Raw genomic sequence first — 17,926 nt, 5'->3', positions numbered from 1 at the left:
TCAAAGCGAAGAGAAAGGCTTGTGGAATGCATCGCCCCAGGTTTGTCCGGGGACTAACCAATCAGCGCCGGTTGGGCAAATTTGCTGTTTAAGAGATTCTCCAAGGCCCTTATCTACTGCCCTTTCAGCTTATCTGTAATTGATTGATTTCCTTCTAGGAGTTTTGCCCTACCGCGCCCAAGGCCTGACTCGTCCTTATAAGGGGACGCTGAAGTCTCCATCCCCCCTCCTACCGAGCCCACATGACCTAAGCAGGGTGGGTGGGATGCAGAGCCTATAGAGTAGGTCCCACGAACAGGGATTTGCATCAGACCTGGGCTCCCCTCCGCTGCCACTATCTGTGTGACCCGTGCCAGCGGCCCGTCTCTCCCTGAGAGCGTTCCCAGTCTCGTAAGTGGAGCTAGTTCACTTTTGGTTTCCCTCCTCCCGGGGAAGGGCGTGCCCCGCACACCGGAAAGTCTCCCGAGGCAAATCCCTAGCCACAAAATCACAGCCGTTGCCCCTAGTCCCGCACGCTCGGCGGGACCGGGGGTGGACAGCGCGCCGCACGTGACCTCCGGACCCGCGCGGCCAGGCCTCCGGCATCGGGGCGGGGCCTCCAGGGGATGCCGAGCAGTGATTGGCCGCCGGGGGGCGGGGCCCGCGGCGTGCGCGCGGAGGGAGAGGGGCTGGGGGAGTGGCTCGGTGGACCGGAGCGGGCTGCGATTGGCCTGAGGCGCGTAGGGGCGTGGCCGCGCGCGGCGGTCCGTGGGTGGGGCGGGAGGAGGCGGGAGTCGCGGCTGCTCGCGGTGCACCTGAGAGCCGACGCCCGGGTCCTCGAAGCTGCGCCCGCCGCGGTCCCCGCCGCCATGAACCGCTTCAAGGTGTCCAAGTTCCGGCATATGGAAGCTCGGCCGCCCCGCCGCGAGGTGAGCCCGGCTGCCGTCGCCCCTTGCCCAGCGGCCACCCCTCCCCCTTCTCTGGCCCAGCGTGGGGACCCCCCGCCACCCGAGCCCGCCTGCCCAGGCGCGCCCCCTTCAGGCCCGGGCCCGTCGTCCGGGCCGTCCGTCGCCGCGCGGCGGTCAGAGCCTGGCGCTCCCTGGACACTCTCTGGCTTCTCGATGAGCCCTGCGGTCCGCTGGCCCGGCCGCCTCGCACCGGGACCACCGAGGCGGCGCAGCCAGCCCAGTGGGGCCAAGGCCTGAAGCCTGCGAGGCTGCCTGCCTTCCCGGCTTCCGGTCGGCCTCGCTCCGAGCCGGGCGGCTCCTCCTCCCTGCCTCCCCGATCGTCCCTGCCCGGGGCTGGGGTGTGAGAGACATGCCCCTCTCTGCCCTGGTCTTGGCGAGTCCGGGTGTGTCAGCTGGAGAGGGGGAGCTCCGCGGCCAGAAGCGCGCCCCTCCCTCGGGTTTCCGCCGGCGCTTCCTCTCGCGGCTGGCGTGAGCTCTTCCCCTATTCGGGGTGATGCTGCCAAAGGCTGGGTGGGGCCTGGGAAGCCCGAGCAGGTGGAGCCCAGAGGAAGAGCTGAACCAGGTGGTGGGGGGGGCACCTCGGTCCCCTGGAAGGGCAGCAGGCCTGATGAGGGGTGTGCTTCAGAGATGATGCCATCCTTGGTCTGCAGCGAAACATTATTTGGAAGGCTTGTGAGTGTCTTCCAATAATGAAGCCTAGGAACTGACCTCTGGTGACCCCATCAGGGACTGTCTCACATGAGGGCAGCCTGGAGCAAAAACCCGGTTTTTATCCTCTGGACCATATTTCCTGGGCATGTCCCATGTGCTGTGTCCAGCTGCTGGAACCACAGCGGTGAACATGACAGCATTTTCCTTCCTCTCTGGTGCTTAGTCTCTTGAGGGAGACAGCCAGAAAGCAGACAGGCATGCAAGGGCAATGCAGGTTTTAATAAGTGCACTGAAGAACACACATGAGGGGCCGGGATGAAGATGAAGATGCAGATGGATCTAGAGGTGGGGTTAACCTCAGTAGGGTAGTTTGGGAAGGCTGCTGGGAGGAGGTGACATTTAAGCTAAGGCAGGAAGGGTGAGAACAGCCAGCCATAGGAAGAATGGGGTGAGAAAGAGCCTGGTGGAAGAAGGAAAGTGGGCCAGGGTGGATGGAGGGCAGTGATAGGGAAGCATGGTGTCAGATGAGTCCAGAGTGGGCCTGCAGAGCCCGAGGGCCACAGGAAGAAGTTCGGTTTTACTCTGAGTGCAGTGGGGAGCAATCGAAAGGTTGAAGCGGGTGTGGGGGGCTGGTGGTGGAGAGGTTCTCACATTTTCTTTAAGACCATTGCTCTTGAGTGCAGTAATGCTTGGAGGGGTCTGGAGTGTACTTGAGGAGCTCTGGGGCTTGTTTCTGGGTGGACCTCAGTCCAACAAGGTAAACAGACAGGCATGGAATTAGGGATTACAGGGAGAGCTTAAAACGGTTTATATGTTAGGGAGATGGGAGAACAGGTGATGGGTTCTTTTCAAAGATATTTCCTGTCACTATATTTGTACAGTAAACATGAATCAGGAGGGGAGAATAATGCAAGATGATAATGTTCTACCCGTGGCAGGTGAACATTGAACTAGAAACTTGTATGGTGGGGGTGGTTTCCAGGACACTGTGAGTGGGTGGGCTGGGAAATGTGGGTGCTCGATCGTCAGGCGGCAGGGATGCTGCGAGGTGCTGAAACCAACAGGAAACATTGGGACCTCGCTGACCTCTGTTTTAGAAAAAGTGTTCCTCTGCACCTCCACGTGTGGGGGTGTTAACCTTATTGCCTTTTTATGGGGGTGCATCGTTCACCTGACTATGGGACTTCATGGAAAGGCCTTTATTTTCCCCTCTCTGAGCTTGAGTGTTTTCTCCTGGGGCTTGGAAGAGACCCCGTACTTGGTGGAGGCCTTCAGCAATGCAGCTGAGGAAGTCAAGTCTGTCTTCTACCTTAGGTGCTTCTCCTTTCTCTGCTTCTCTCCCTTTCAACAGAATCAAACCCCTCCACCCCCCGCCAACACACACACTGCCCAGTTAGCCTCTTGACTTTGTTCAGCCTGAGCTTCTTTCTGACAGCTTCCTCCCCCTTATTAGAGAACTTATTTAATAAGCAAAATCAACCCCTTAATGACAGGTTATCATTTCAAGGACATTTTACATTTTCTAAGGGACTGTGTGAGTGGGGACACGGTTTGATCCTAAGGAATGCATCTCTAATGGTGCAGCTTTAAGGTAGATTTCCCTGGATTATGCCGTATGCCCTATCCCTTGCTTTAGGCAGAGCCCTGGCCAACACGTTTTTTGTTCTTTATTTTCAGACCTGGATCAGTGACATTCGAGCAGGAACTGTCCCCTCATGTGGGAACCATATCAAAGCCAGCTGCAGCTTAATTGCATTCAACTCTGACCGTCCAGGTAGAGAGGTGAACATGGTTGTGGGGATTCAGACATTGTCATCCTAGATAGGGTGGGGCCAGAGGCTTGGAGGGGTCTCTCAGGGCTCAGAGGTCAGCACCATGAAGGCCTTAGACCCCTGCAAACTGGTCAATGTGCAGTAGGCAGATTGACTTTGCTTCGGGCATTGCCAGCACACTTTGTATAAACATGTTGGCTTGGTCTTCAAGAGCTTGGCCTGGAGGGTGGGGAGGGGGCTGTCGCCTTTGTTTCCAGCTATCCTCATATGCAATCCACTCCTCGTCTGGGAGCAGCTGGGGTCAATACGAATGCAAAAGCTCCCTGTGTTGGGTGAGACTCTTTTGGTTGTCAGTGATAACTCAGACCTCAAATTGACTTAAGCAAGAAATGGATACCTTTTGGTTTATAGAACTAAGAATTCCAGAGGCTTCAGGCCAGAGCTGTATCTCACTGTATCCTGACCTCTCTACCTGTTCCTCAGCTCTGCTGCCCTTGGGTGAGGGCTTCTTTCTCAGGTAAAGCTGGGAAGGTGGCAGCTGGTAGCCCCAAGCTGACTGCTTATGACCCACAGTGCCTTAAAGAGACAACCTTTTACCCTAGTGTCTTTGCGCAGTCGATGTCACGGAAGGCTCTTGTGTGGGGCAGGAACCGAAACCTCTGCCAATCACTCTGTCCCAAAGGGTGTGGCCTTACAGTTGGTGGAGGCTCTGGGAAGGTCCAAGGCTGAGCTTTTGGGTCTTGTGTGCTCTGGGAGTCCTGGGTAACAGATCCCTAGTAGGCCTGAAGTCAGAGTCCCCGTGTTTGTTTGACAGGCGTGCTGGGCATCGTGCCTCTGGAAGGTCAGGGAGAGGACAAGAGACATGTGACCCACCTGGGCTGCCATTCAGGTGAGTGGGGACTGGACCCAGGAAGCCTGGAACTTGCCCCTCCCTCCCTGGGGCCAAGGATTCATACTCACCTGGTCCCACAGCCCTGTGGCTGGCTGGGTCCTTCCTGTTCTCCTCACTGTGCCTTCTGACAGACGGGGTCCGGATTGGAAGGCTGGTTCCTGGTTGAGAATTCCGGCCTGGGCAGAGAGGAGGGAAGCTGGATGCTCCAGGTGGTCAGACTGGAAGGAGGGGGATATGCACCGGCCAGTGCAGGCTCCAGGCTGATGCTGGCTCCCCATCACTGCAGAAGACTCAACCCTATGCGGTTCTTAGCCCTGTGTGCTCACCTGGAGCCCAGCAGATCACCTCTCACCACCAGCCATCCTCTCCAGCCAGGCTGCTCAGGGCAGTCCAAGGAGGGGGCTGGTTGGGCTGCAGGGCTGGAGATGGGCCCTCACAAAGGGAGCTTTTGTCCACCACTACAGCTGCTTCTGGGGGCACCCAGCAGTCCGTCTGGCAGCCTGCCTGCTTTGAGGGAACAGTTTGCTCTCCTTGGGCTACAGCAGCGCTGGCCCAGCTGCCTCCCCTTTCCCTGTCCAGCTGCAGTGGCCATGGGCCCAGACCCTCTGGACTGTGCTCCTGGCTGCCTGTTGGGCAGCCTTGGGTGAGGGAAGGGGGCTGATCCTTCGTCCCTGGTCTGGGTGTGCAGCTCAGTGTAGCGGTCCTGATGAAGATGGTGGTGGTTAATAAAATGACAGTAGTGAAGACTGATGGAGAGCTCCCCGGGTGCTAAGCGTGTATCTGCGTTTTCTCACCTAATCCTTTTTTAAAATTTGAAACAACTTTATCGAGGTATCATTTACATACTATAAACATTACTTGTTTTAAGTGAAGGATTCGATGACTTTTATTAAAGTTTCAGGGTTGCATATCCCACCATCCAGTTTTAGAACATTTCCATTATTCCAGAAAGACCCCTTGTGCCCCTTGGCAGTTAATGCATTTCTACCTTGGGCGCTGCAGCCTCAGGCATCCGTTGATCTTTCTGCCTCTGCCGCAGGGGCTGCAAGCTACTGTGTGGCCAGATCTGGCCTGCTGCCTGTCTTTGTAAATAGTTTTATTGGAACACAGCCACGCCTCTTCATTGACTTACCGTCTGTGGCTGCTTTTTCCAACAACTGCAGAGTTAAGGAGACAGAGACTGTATGTCCCTCAAAGCCTAAAACGTTTCCTATCCCAACCTTCACAGAAAACGTTTGCTGGTTTCTGCTCTACAGACTGGCCTTTTCTGGACGTCTCACATAAATGGATTCACACTATACATAGTCTTTCGAATCGGGTCTGTTACTTTTGGAATGATGTTTTTGCGATCCATCTAATGTTGTAGCGCGTAGACGAAGTCTGCTTTCTCATCCATTCTCATACCTCTTTTTTTTTTTTTTTTTTTGGCTGCGTTGGGTCTTCGTTGCTGTGCACGGGCTTTCTCTAGTTGTGGTGAGCGGGAGCTACTCTTCGTTGTGGCGTGAGGACTTCTCATTGTGGTGGCTTCTCTTGTTGCAGAGCAGAGCACAGGCTCTAGGCGTGCGGGCGTCAGGAGTTGTGGCACGCGGGCTCAGTGGTTGTGGCTCACAGGCTCTAGAGCTCAGGCTCAGTAGTTGTGGTGCAGGGGCTTAGTTGCTCCGCGGCATGTGGGATCTTCCCGGACCAGGGCTCGAACCCGTGTCCCCTGCATTGGCAGGCGGATTCTTAACCACTGCGCCACCAGGGAAGCCCCTAAGTAGGTTTTTAAATAACCAGTTTTTCAGCTAAGAAAACTGAGGCTCAAAGAGATAAAGAATTTAGCAGTGTTGGCATTGCTGCTGGTAAGCCAGAAGCGGAACCCAGGTGTTTTTAGGCACCATGCTGTTTGCTTCTTGATGCTTTTTTCTCATGGGGAAGTGGCCAAAAGTTGGTGTTGTCTGCAAGGTGGTGGGCCCCCTGTTACTGGGGAACCAGGCTTGTGTTGGCAGATCGTAGCCTCACTGTGGCTCCAGCTATCCAGAGCCTTTCCCTGCAGGAGCAGCCTTGCCAGAAAGCTGCTCTGGGGGTAGCTGAGCTCCAGCTCCTCAGAACCTGCTGTCTGGGCACCAGGCACCGGTCTGCCCTCTTAGGTGCTGGTCGGGGGGCGGAACTGTGGTGGCCTGGGTTCTCGCTGCTGCCCTGACTTCGGGGCACCCTGCCTTCAGGGGCACCTTCTGCCTCTTGGCTCAGGGCCAAGCGGCCCTTTGGTCCAGGGGAGCAGAAGGCTGGGAAGCATCTAGAGAGCATTGCTGAATGACTGGGCTGGGGGGTGGTGGCTGGGGGCCTGCTCTGAGTTGGGAAACACCATGTGTTGCGCTGAAGATGTAGGTTCTGAAGCTGGACTGCCTGCCTGACCCTCAGCCTTGCCCCTTCTTAGCTGTGCAGCTATGGGCAGGTTAGTTAACCTCTCTGTCCTCGTGTCCTCTTCCTCCAGTTGGGGATGACACCACAGTGCCATCCTGATGGGTCGTTGTGAGGATTTGGTGAGATAAACACACATGAAGGCCACAAGCCTGCCGGCACAACTGAGCACTCAGATCGGCCACATCACCACTGCTCATTCCCTTGGGGGTGCCAGCATCTGCACCCAGCCTGGGCCCTGCCCTGTCCCGTGAGGAGCCCGCAGGGTGGGGTGGCAGGGCTTCCGTGGCCAGGAGTCCAGGTTAGGGCTGTCCCAAGGTGTGCCTCTTCCCGTCCGCCCCTTCTCTTCCTTTTTTGTTTTTTTTTTAATTTTAAAAATTTTGTTTATTATTTTTGGCTGTGTGGGGTCTTCATTGCTGCATGTGGGCTTTTCTCTAGTTGTGATGAGTGGGGACTTCTCTTGTTGCAGAGCACGGGCTCTAGGCACGCGGGCTTCAGTAGTTGTGCCGCACAGGCTTAGTTGCTCCGCGGCACGTGGGATCTTCCCAGACCAGGGATCGAACCTGTGTTCCCTGCATTGGCAGGTGGATTCTTAACCACTGCGCCACCAGGGAAGTCCCCGCCCCTTCTCTTCCTTGTCTCCTCTGGCAGGATGCCCAGGGTCAGGCTCTGGCCTGGGAGGAAAGTACCTGCTCGGCCCCCCTGGGGAGGCTGGCAGTAGGGATGGTCACTGTGCTCCTTGCTCTGGTGACTTGGGCCTGGCCGTCCTGCTCACATCTCCACTGCCCCCACACCTGAGCCCTGGCCTTGTCTCTGTCCCCCGAAAGCCCCAGTCTCACTTCCCCTCTGGGCTCTGGCTCACTCCGTGTGCTCCACCTCCCCTCCCGGCCCCCCGGAGCTGAGCAGTTAAGGTTCTTTGGTTGCAAAGAACTGAGACTAACTCCAGCTTGCTTAAGCCAAAAAGGGATTTGGGAGACTCTTGGGGAGCTTCCAGAACTGAAGGAGCAGCTGGACACACAGGCCTTAAGAGGGTCCTGGCTTGAGAGCTGACAGCTCCCTCCCAGCTGGCTGCTCTCCACCCAGGCCAGTCCCTAAGGCACCCTGTCTCTAGGCCTCCCATTCCTGGTTTAACTCCCTTCGGAGAGAAGCTGGCTGCCTGGGCTTGGGTCAGGTGCACTCCTGTAGGTGGGCCAGCCCTGGCTTGTCAAGGGGCAGAGAACTCCTAGGTCAGGCATGTCACTCCAGCCCCCTGCCTACCCGATGTCCTAACCTGTGCCACCCTCCATATTCTCCAGGGCCCACTGTGCCCCCTGCAGGAAGCCTCTCCTGACCCCTGACCTTGGGGTCCCCCCTGAGTTCATGGCCCGCCTCTTGCTGCATTTGCAGAGAAGTGTGTGTCTCCCTGTGGATGTGATGAGGGTCTGTTAGGGCTGGGTGGCCTCTAGTCTGCCCTATATGTGAATCCCGTCGGGGCCGGCGCTTGTATCCATTCACCAGAGCTGGGTTCTGGATTTTGGGCGAATGCAGGTACCTGGTGATCCAAGGAGCTTCTTGCCCCTCATCCTGCCAACCTCCCAGTGATGGGCCCTTGACCACCCTGGGATGCAGGGCTCTTGGGGATGTGTGTTGCAGGCAGGGGCCTGTGGCATTGGCCTGCGGTCTCCAGAGGTGCCCTCCCCTCGAGGACTTTCAGCCTGCTGACGTGTAGGCAGAGGGGTCAGCTCAGAGGCCCTGGGCCGTGGTTCCGGCCTTGGGAGAGGGCACGGTGGGCTGGAACAGGACATTCCGGCGGGCCCACATCTGGCCCATGTCTGGCCCGTGTCAGCTGTTTCTCTCCCTCAGACCTGGTCACGGACTTGGACTTCTCTCCCTTTGATGACTTCCTCCTGGCCACGGCCTCAGCCGACAAAACGGTGAGTGGAGCGGCTGGAAGAGCTATTCCAGGCCTTATGAGCCACCAGGGCCCTGCTGGTTTGCAGTCCAGCCCCTCCTGCTAAGTTCCTCAACCCACGCCAGCTCCCGTGTGCTCCCGTGCGCTTACCCTGAGCTGTGGACATGACCTGCATTCTGCTGCTCGGCTGCCTGAGGACAGCAGGCCTGTGGTGCTGGGGGAGCAGTGCGCTTGGCTCTCCCCACTCCCACATCTTCCCCTCGGCCCCTAACCACACCTTGTGACCCTGAGCCCGTCCCCTCCCTTCTCCTGGGGTAGGGGGCAGCTGGGGCAAGGCTGGCTGGAGGCAGCGAGGCCCCACCCAGTCCTGAGCTCACGGACTCGCTCTTTCCTGCAGGTGAAACTCTGGCGACTGCCTGCCCCCGGCGGGGTGCTGCCCTCAGGGCCTGGGCTGGTGCTGGGCCCCGAGGACGTCCAGGTGGAGGTGCTGCAGTTCCACCCCACCGCAGATGGCGTCCTGGTGAGCGCGGCGGGCAGGACCGTGAAGGTCTGGGATGCCGCCAAGCAGCAGCCCCTCACAGGTATGGGCCACACTCACTGTCCCTCCCTGGGCAGCCCCGTCTGGCAGCACTTTGTTTCTTTGTTTATGATTTTGGTAACATGACTTTTAAGACACGTATCAAAGTTTCACATGTACGTGATATATATACGTATATATGTATTTATGTATATATATGGGTGTGTGTATGTGTATGTTTGTATACGTGTGTGTATATATTACATATAATTTTACAAGGCTTGTTACAAACACCCCATCCCTCCCTAAATCCCATAGGCATATGTTTTCATCTCACTTAGCTGTTTTTCCTGCTTTTTCCTCCATATGTCTAAGTAACTTCCTTATACTGTTATTTCTTGAATTGTGTGACATTTCAGTTTTGAAAACAAACTACTGATTTCTCTTCTAGGGGATGAGAATTTTGCTGTTTCTACATCCCCTCCCGCCCGGTGCTGCTTCTCTTATTTTCCCAGTGTATATTGTCCTGGTCCATTTGGGCTGCTATAACAAAATCCCACAGACTGGGTGGGTTATAAACAACAGGCATTTATTTCTCACAGTTCTGGAGGCTGGAAGTCTAAGATCAAGGCACCAGCAGATTCAGTGTCTGGTGAGGACCTGCTTCCTGGTTCACAGATGGCCGTCCTCTGGCTGTGTCCTCACGTGGCAGCAGGGGTGAGGGAGCTCTCTGGGGCCTCTTTTATAAGAGACCTAATACCCTTCATGGGACTCCACCCTCATGACCTTATCACCTCCCAGAGGCCCTGCCTCTGGATTCCATCCCAGTGGGAGTTAGGTTTCAACATGTGAATTTGGGGGGCACACACTCAGACCACTTGTAGATGGTGACAACTTTGGGTCAGATTCCTCAGTATTTGAATGGTTATGACCCTGCAGTGTGACCCACAGCAGAACCCAGCTGTTTTCTGTGGCAGCATCACCAAATCCTTTCTTCAGAGTCCTCCTTGACAGGTTCAAGGTAAAGAAAGACATGAGGCTCAGAGAATTGAAGGATGGACTTGCCCCACAGTGCTGTGCAGAGTGTCCAGGGTGGGTGAGGCTCACCATGGTGATACCCCCACTTCTGGGGCTGGGACCAAGGGCCGACAGTGTAACGGGGTGTCTGAGGGACTCCCTCCTGACAGCATCTATTACTGAGGAGTCAGCCAGCGCCCATCATGGAGCTGTCTTGTGCCACAGGGGACATGAAATTCAAGGTGCAGGCCTTGTCCCCAAAAGTGCTGCTGGTGCAGTGGAGGAGACCACCCTAACCTGGTGCAGGCCACCCGGCAGTGTGTCATCAGAGAGTCACCCCAGCTGTAACTAGCATCTCTCAAGCCCTTCTCGTGTGCCCAGCGCTGTGCTGAGGGCTTCACGTGGGGGGGGGGGGGGGTGTTGCTGTTCCCGTGCTACAGGTGAGGTTAAATAACTTAACCAAGGCCACAGTGCAAGCAGGTGACAGGGCCAGGATTAACCTCGGGGGAGTAGACCTTGTCATAGTAGTTTCTTATTGCTACAGAAAGAATTACCCCGAAACCTGGAGGCTTATAACAGCTGGTAACATTTATCATCTCACAGTTTCTGAATGTCAGGGATTTGGGAGCAGCTAAGCTGGGTGGTTCTGGCTCAGGGCTCCTCATGAGGTTGGGGCTGAGCTGTCAGCTGGGGCTGCCGTCACCTGAAGGCTGGACTGGGGTGGAGGGATCCGCTTCCTAAGTGGTTCACTCACACAGTGCCGGCTGTGGGAAGGAGGCCTTGGTTCTCCCGCATGGGTCTCTCTGTGGGCTGCTTGAGCGCCCTCACTGCATGGCAGCTGCTTCCCCTGGTGGACAGTCCAAGAGAGGCAGCAAGGAGGAGGCCACGGTGCCATTTACACCCCAGCTTTGGAAGGCACAGGCTCTCCGTTAGAAGCAAGTTTCTGAGTCCTGCTCACACTCAAGAAGAAGGGAATCGGGCCCTACATTTTGAAAGGACGTGTTTTCTAGGGCTGTCGTAACGGAGTACCACAAGCAAATTTATTGTCTCACAATTCTGGGGACCAGAAGTCCAAAATTAAAGTGTTGGCAGGGTTGGTTCCTTTTGAGCTGCAAGGGAGAATCTGTTCCAGGTCCCCTTCTCAGCTTCTGTGGCTTCAGGTGTTTCTTGGGGCATGTCGATGGCCATCTTCCCTCTGTTCACATCATCTTCTCTCTGTGCTTGCATCTTCTCTCTGATTTCCCTTTTCACAAGGACACCGTTCATACTGGATTAGGGTCCATTCTAGCAATATCAGCTTAACTTGATCATCATCTCAGGTCTCCCCCGTGGATCATCTGCAAAGACCCTATTTCCAAATAAAGTCACCTTCACAGGTGCTGAGGGTTAGGACTTCAGCATCTTTTTGTGGGGGACACAATTCGGTCTATAATACGAGGAGTATCAAAGAATTTGTGGACACATTTTAAAACTGTCACGCTGTGGGGGGAGGGAATGGGGATGGCCCGAGTAGGGGCCCAGGGCGGGTGTGTGTTTGACACGTCCGTGGTCTGCGGGGATTGGGGGGATGTTGGTGACTGAGCAGAGCGGGGTGGCCCAGGAGCAGGGAGCCTGGGAAGGGAGTGGGAGTGTGGCCTGAGGAGGGCAGGGCTGAAGGAAGCACCCCCCCTCAAAAGCACCCCCCCCAATCTGGGAGGAGCTGCTGCCCTTGCTCCTCTGCCTGAAGCACCCTCACTGCTGCTGCCCCTTTCCCTGAATTACCCCCAAGCCAGGCCTGCCTGCATCCGCTTCCCTGATGCCCTCATTGCGTGGGACAGGGTTGGGGGGACCCTGGACCCCTCCTGACCTTGGCTGCTTCTCTGCAGAGCTGGCGGCCCACGGGGACCTGGTGCAGGGTGCCACCTGGAGCCGGGACGGAGCCCTGGTGGGCACGACATGTAAGGTAAGGGTGGGCGGTGAGACTCGAGTAAGTGCCTGTGGGGGGCCTGAGGCATGCCCAGCTCTGCCAGGGCCGTCGTGTCGCAGAGCCCGTGTCCTGGGCTGTACCTGTCAGACTTGGCAGTACTTGTGGGGCAGCAGCAAACCGAGGCCAGGATAGGTGTTCACCTTCCTTGTCCTCATGCCTCTGGCTCATACCTGTCTCTTGAAGCCCCCACCCCACTAAAGAAAGCCCCACACTGGACCTCTGGGGCTCCCAACACCACCCTCAGCCAGCCTCACCTGGCTGCCTGGCTGCTTTGTCCAAACTGCCTGCCTCTCCGTGAGGGTCGTGTTAGGCAGCGTCCACAAGCTGGGCACTGTGCTGGCCCTCCGGCCAGTCAGAAGGTCTCAGGGTCCTCGGTGATGCCAGTTCCTGTGCCCACTGAGTCCTGTGCTAGTGGGGGTGGCCGATGTGGGTCCAGGGATTGTACAGATAAAAGGATAATTGTGACCCAGGCTGTGAAAGAGGGACATGAGGTGCTTTGAGTGGTTGGAGAGGCCAGGGGAGGCTTGGCCTCCGGCAAGGGCTGTAAGGGAAGGGTTCATGGTGCGGGGCAGGGGGAGCGTGCTGGGGGCAGAGAGCAGAGCTGCGTACACAGGGTCGCACTTGTTACTACAGAAGCAACGGGAAAGCACTGGAGTGTTTTTAAAGCCAGAGGTGGGTGGCTGAGGTGTGAGGCGAGCAGATCTGCATTTTGAGGCTCCCCTGCTGCAGTGTGGACAGAGAATTGCAGAGGGGACGAGGGAGCAGGGGAAGAGAGAGCTGCGGGGTTGGTGGTGGGCTGTGTGTGAGGGGTGGGGGGTCCCGAGGCCGGCTCCTGGGTTACAGGCTGGAGGAGGCCTGCCACCGAGACTGGGCACTCCCCAGGTTGGAGGTGCCGGGGAAGTCTGGGCGGAGGTGTCAGTTGAGTCCGTGCGCTTGGCTGTGGGCAGTGGTCTGAGTGGAAGGTGGAGGCCTGGGTGGCGTCTGTGTTTATGTGGCACCTGCAGAGGGACGAGAGTGCCCTGAGTGGGAGAGAATGGTTGAGAGCAGAGGCAGAGGGAGCCTGAGGAAGGACCAGAACCTGCGAGGAGACGGGGGAGCGCCTGGTGGGAGGAAGGAAGCCCTGAGACCCAGGCTAGAGGGCGTCCAGGGAACACGGGGAGGGGTCTGAGAAGACGCGGCTGACACGTACCTGTGGATTTGGGTCGTGAGACTTTCAGGAGCTTGCAGGGTGTCTGCTGCCTGAAGCCACATGTGAAGGAAGGTGGGAGGCGAGGAAGGAGCCCGCAAGGGCTCTTCCAGGAAGCGTGGCCGCGGAGGGGTGGGGACCAGAGCTGGCTGGGGTGGGGTTGACACCTCTGAAGAGAAAACGTGGGGCCTGCATACACGGGAGGATCCTGTTTCCCACTTTCTCTTCTCTCTGCCTTCTTGGAAGCCCCATTTCCTGGTCTTTATCCACTTTTTCCCCCTGTTTGGTTTATTAAACAGTAGGCTCCAGACATTGGCCTGAGCTCTGGGGGTCCAGAGGTAAATCAGACGGGGCTACTGTCCCCTTAGGTCCCTAAGGAGCCGTGCTCGAGGGCAAGGCAGTCACATGGTTCCCTTGCTCGGGCATACGATGGTGACACAGCTTCCCAGAGACAGTGAGGTCGGGGCTACCCTTACTGAGGAGGGGACAGGTGTCCCAGGCAGAGGGACCAGCCTGGACAGAGTCCTGTGTTTGGGCTGTGACCTCCTCCTCCACTGAGAAACCCCCTCTGTGCTGTCTCCACAGCGTGTGTGTGTGTTTGTGTGTATGTGTGTGTGTGTGTGAGTGAGTGAGAGAGAGAGACAGAATGAGACAGGATGGGAGCGAGGAGGAAGCTGGAAGGGAATTGTCACGGGAGGTGTTTTCTTTTGATCACCCAAGCATAGTAGTTTATGCTTGTTTTACAAATTTTGGAGAGCAGTGAAAAAGTAAAGAAGCAAAAAAAAAAAAAAAAAAAGTCACCTGTAACCCTTCCACCCAGGGACAGGGCCTGTCACCATTTTGACGTCTTTCTCTCTATGCTTTTTCTGTACGTGTAGGAATCATACTCTCCATGTTAGTTTATCCTGCACTTTTTTTTTTTTTAAATAAATTTATTTATTTATTTATGGCTGCGTTGGGTCTTCGTTGCTGCACGTGGGCTTTCTCTAGTTGCGGCGAGCGGGGGCTACTCTTCGTTGCGGTGCGCAGGCTTCTCATTGCGGTGGCCTCTCCCGTTGTGGGGCACGGGCTCTAGGCATGCGAGCTTCAGTAGTTGTGGCACTTGGGCTCAGTGGTTGTGGCTCGCGGGCTCCAGAGCGCAGGCTCAGCAGCCGTGGCACACGAGCCTAGTTGCTCCGCGGCATGTGGGATCTTCCCGGACCAGGGCTCTAACCCATGTCCCCTGCATAGGCAGGCGGATTCCCAACCACTGCGCCACCAGGGAAGTCCTATCCTGCACTTTTTTTGTTCCACATAATAAACATTTTCTCTAATTCATCAAAAATTTAATAAATGTCATGGGAAATATTTAATCATATAGATTCACAGTTTTCTCAGTGGAGCTCCTACTCTCAGAAGCGTGGATTACTTCCAGTTTATGTCACTGTGTTATAAACTGTAACGTTTGAATGTATTTGTATATAGGCTTTTTCTCTGCCTTCTCTGTGAGTTTCTTAGCCTAGAGCAAGGGGCAGACTTTTTCTGTGAAGGGCCAGATAGTAGATGCTTTGGGTTTTGCAGGCCAGCCTGTCTCTGTCAGTGCACCTTGTAGCAGAGCAGCAGCCATGGGCAGTACATAAATGAGGGACGTAGCTGTGTCCCAGTAAAACTGCATTGGTAGAACCAGGTCTCAGGCTGGATGTGGCCCGTGGGCCTTAGAGCTTGCCCACCCCCACCTAGATTCCTATGAGGGGTGTTGCTGGCTGCAGGCTGTGAAGATTCTTAAGGTGGTTGATACATTTTAGCCAGCGGCTTTCCAGAGGAGGCGGCCCTGGGGCTGTTCTGTGAACGCCTTGGGCTCCAGCTTGGTCTTTGGGGGGAGACATGTGTCCGTGGGTACGCAGTCAGCCCTCTGAGCCTGGAGGTTGAACAGAGCAGGGCTGCCCGTCCCACATGTGAGTCTGCGAGGAAGTGTGCGGAAAGCTCCAGCCCCTGAGGGAGGACCCCGCTCTTCCTCTGCCTCACAGCTCCAGTGGGTGCCTGAGGGGGTCAGAGCTGCAGCACGTGGTGGCCGCGGGCAGCTTGACAGGAGGGCAGCAGGAAGGGGCCTTGGTTTCCATGGTGATGGAGCAGCCCTGGGCAGACAGGTGCCGTCTCCACACCCCGTGAATGTTCTGAGCAGGGACTGGCCTCGGCGAGGGCCCACACATCAGCCTGCCTGGGCCACGGCCCTGGACGGGGAGGAAGGCAACTTCTGTAGAGCTCGCCCAGGCTGCCCGCCAGCACCCCACACTGCCCGCAGGTACTGTGGCCTAGACGGCCCTTCACTCGAGAGCTGCAACCCACGAGGCCAGTCTAGCCTGTGGCCTCCACCCTGCGTCCACTCGGCTCCAGGCCCCCAGCCCAGCCCCAGGCAGGGTGTCTGGGGAGCAGGTGTCTGGGGGCTGGACGTGGGTCGTTTCCTGTGGAGCAGCCAGAGGTGCCGGCGCTCCCCAGAGCTCCCGGCCCAGCTGGGCCTGATATGAACCAGACCCCCCAGAGTGGTTGGAACCCCCAGTGTGGTTGAGTCTGGCTTTGACAAGGCTGCGGGGGGATCGATTAGGAGGCAGGCACTCTCCCGGGGGTCCTGTCTCCTGGGGGTCCTGCTGTGTTCAGAGGCAGCCAGGTGAGGGGTATGGCCGGGGGCAGGGTGGGGCCAGCTGAGGCCGAGCCTGAGGCCACGCGAGGGCTTTGTTCTGAGGGCAGCGGGCAGCGGTCACCGTGGTGGAGGACACGGTGTGGGGGTGGGGTGATGGCAAGGAGCATGTCAGCCTCCAGGAGGGGGGCCAGCGCAGGGAGAAGTGACTCCCAGGGGAAGGCCTGGCGGAGCATGGGGCTGGGGGTACCTAGGAGGGGGACGAGGGCGTTGGGTCCAGGGACTGCTTGCAGACGCCTTGTGGAGCTACGCGGGAGCTGTCCCTGTTGAGGCAAGGGGGCTGGGCCCTGTCCGCATGCTGACCAGTCACTGGACGTGCGCATGGCTGTGGGCAGCAGTGCCAGGAGGGGTGACAGCTGCGAGCCCTCAGCACCCAGGGACGGAGGGCCTCACCACAAACCCTGCAGCCACGGCAGTCCCCAGGGTGCCATCCCTGGGGACAGCTTTCCCAGGATCTGGCTGCAACCTTCCGAGAAGAACCCTGGGCCGCTGGTCTCATCCTCTCCCTCCCCACCACCCAGCTGGGCTCCTGAACTCTGGACTGCCCCCCTGCTGGTTACAGGGGGCTTCTCTGCTGTTGGGGTCCAGCCCCACGTCCCCAGGGGTCCGAGCCCCATTTACCATCAAAATTGGGCCCGAAGTGGGGCGGGTGGAGAAGGAAGAGCCACCCAGTCACAGAGCACCCTGTCCCCATTGTGTCCTGGGACGGCGACTCAACTCCTCGCCTGCTGGTGTCTTGGGGGGAGGGATTAGTGGAACAGGCCATTTCTGAGTCTGGTGGACCTCTGTGCCTTCTCCACCCAGAGCCCAAAGGCGCAGGGACGAGAAGCATAGATTTCCCAAGTGGGTTGGCTGGAGTGGTGCCCAGGGGAGGCCCCCCAGCTCCCATCCCAGTTCCTAGACCTGGTTACCTGTGGGGACTCAGGGCCTCACGATACTGTTGATGTGGGTGCGGCATCCTGGGGGAGGACGCTGTCCTTGAAGGGTGTCACATGTCAGCGAGTGCCAGGCATCACCGCAGTCCTGTGTCCACTGCCCCTTCCTTTGCTGTAAAGGGAGCCTCAGGATCCTGAACGGGTTCGTCAAAAGCTGCAAGCCCTTGGGGAGTGGTGAAGGAGGGGGGCTGCCCCTGTGACTGCAGTCCAGGTGGAGGTGCCCGTGGGTTTGTTCTGAGTGTGTGGGAGGAGCCCGTGAGGGGCCCACCCTCAGCAGGAGAGAGCCTGAGCCCCTCTTGACCAGTGGTCGGCAACATTCTTCTCGTCAGAGCCTCCCTGGTCTCCACACTGGGCTCCCCCCCAACCCCATGGGGAAAACCTCCCTGGCCACCTGGTTATGACTCCCGTCCTGCCTTGGAGCAGTTCTACCTGCAGGCCTCCTGGTGCCCCTGCAGGGTGAGGGGCTGGCCCAGCCCAGTGAAGCCCCTTCTGGCTCCCCTCCCAGCCCCTGCGGCCGAGGGGAGGAGCAGGTGGCCGCTAGGGGGCGCGCTGGCCCCACAGATGGCTGGGCTTGGCCAGCTGGGCTCCCACTCCACCGGGAGTGTGCCTGTGAGCCCAGAGCCTCAGCAGCCCAGTGCCACCCCTGCTGCCCGGCCCTGCAGGCCCCACCAGCGCCAATGCAGCCCCCAGTGCCCAGTCTGAAGCCTGGTCTGGACCTCCTGTTGGAATTCTGCACTCGATGGCCCAGCTGCCTTTAGGGAGGTGCCCAGGTCCCAAGACCGTGCCTCCGACCTGTGAGAAGTGTTGCCATCACCCTCACCCCACCCTGGGCTCGGGGGTTTGCCCAGGTCACAGAGCACATCAGTGGTGGATTTGGCGTCCTAACCCTGCCTGTCTGGTCTCCACAGGGGTGGGAGTGGCCCTTGCTGCCAGGAGGCCTTCTCTCTTGCCTGTCATCTGTCGAGATCCAATGTTGCTCACTGCTTGACCCATCTTCTGTCTGTCTTGTGCTGCCCTGTCTCTGTTCTCAGTCTCTGGTTCTTTCACTGTCCCTTGCTGTCTTTTCTGTGTCTATAGT

At 57.6% G+C, this 17,926-nt stretch overlaps 1 protein-coding gene across 1 annotated transcript in view; it reads left to right on the top strand.

Annotated features, from left to right (window-relative positions):
- The first annotated feature begins 768 nt into the window (after window positions 1–768).
- Window positions 769–17,926, top strand: part of CORO7 (coronin 7) — a 58,578-nt gene continuing 41,420 nt past the window's right edge. The window contains exons 1-6 of the mRNA XM_068566017.1: window positions 769–908; window positions 3,276–3,372; window positions 4,185–4,259; window positions 8,505–8,575; window positions 8,951–9,134; window positions 11,953–12,029. Of these exons, the coding sequence (XP_068422118.1) occupies window positions 849–908; window positions 3,276–3,372; window positions 4,185–4,259; window positions 8,505–8,575; window positions 8,951–9,134; window positions 11,953–12,029 (564 nt within the window). The 5' untranslated portion in view covers window positions 769–848. The remainder of the gene's footprint in view (window positions 909–3,275; window positions 3,373–4,184; window positions 4,260–8,504; window positions 8,576–8,950; window positions 9,135–11,952; window positions 12,030–17,926) is intronic.

The sequence above is a fragment of the Eschrichtius robustus genome, chromosome 16, assembly GCF_028021215.1.
Source record: "Eschrichtius robustus isolate mEscRob2 chromosome 16, mEscRob2.pri, whole genome shotgun sequence".
Classification (NCBI taxonomy): Eukaryota; Metazoa; Chordata; class Mammalia; order Artiodactyla; family Eschrichtiidae; genus Eschrichtius; species Eschrichtius robustus.
The sequence above is the reverse complement of the archived record's forward strand: the minus strand, read 5'-3'. Positions and strand labels throughout refer to the sequence as shown.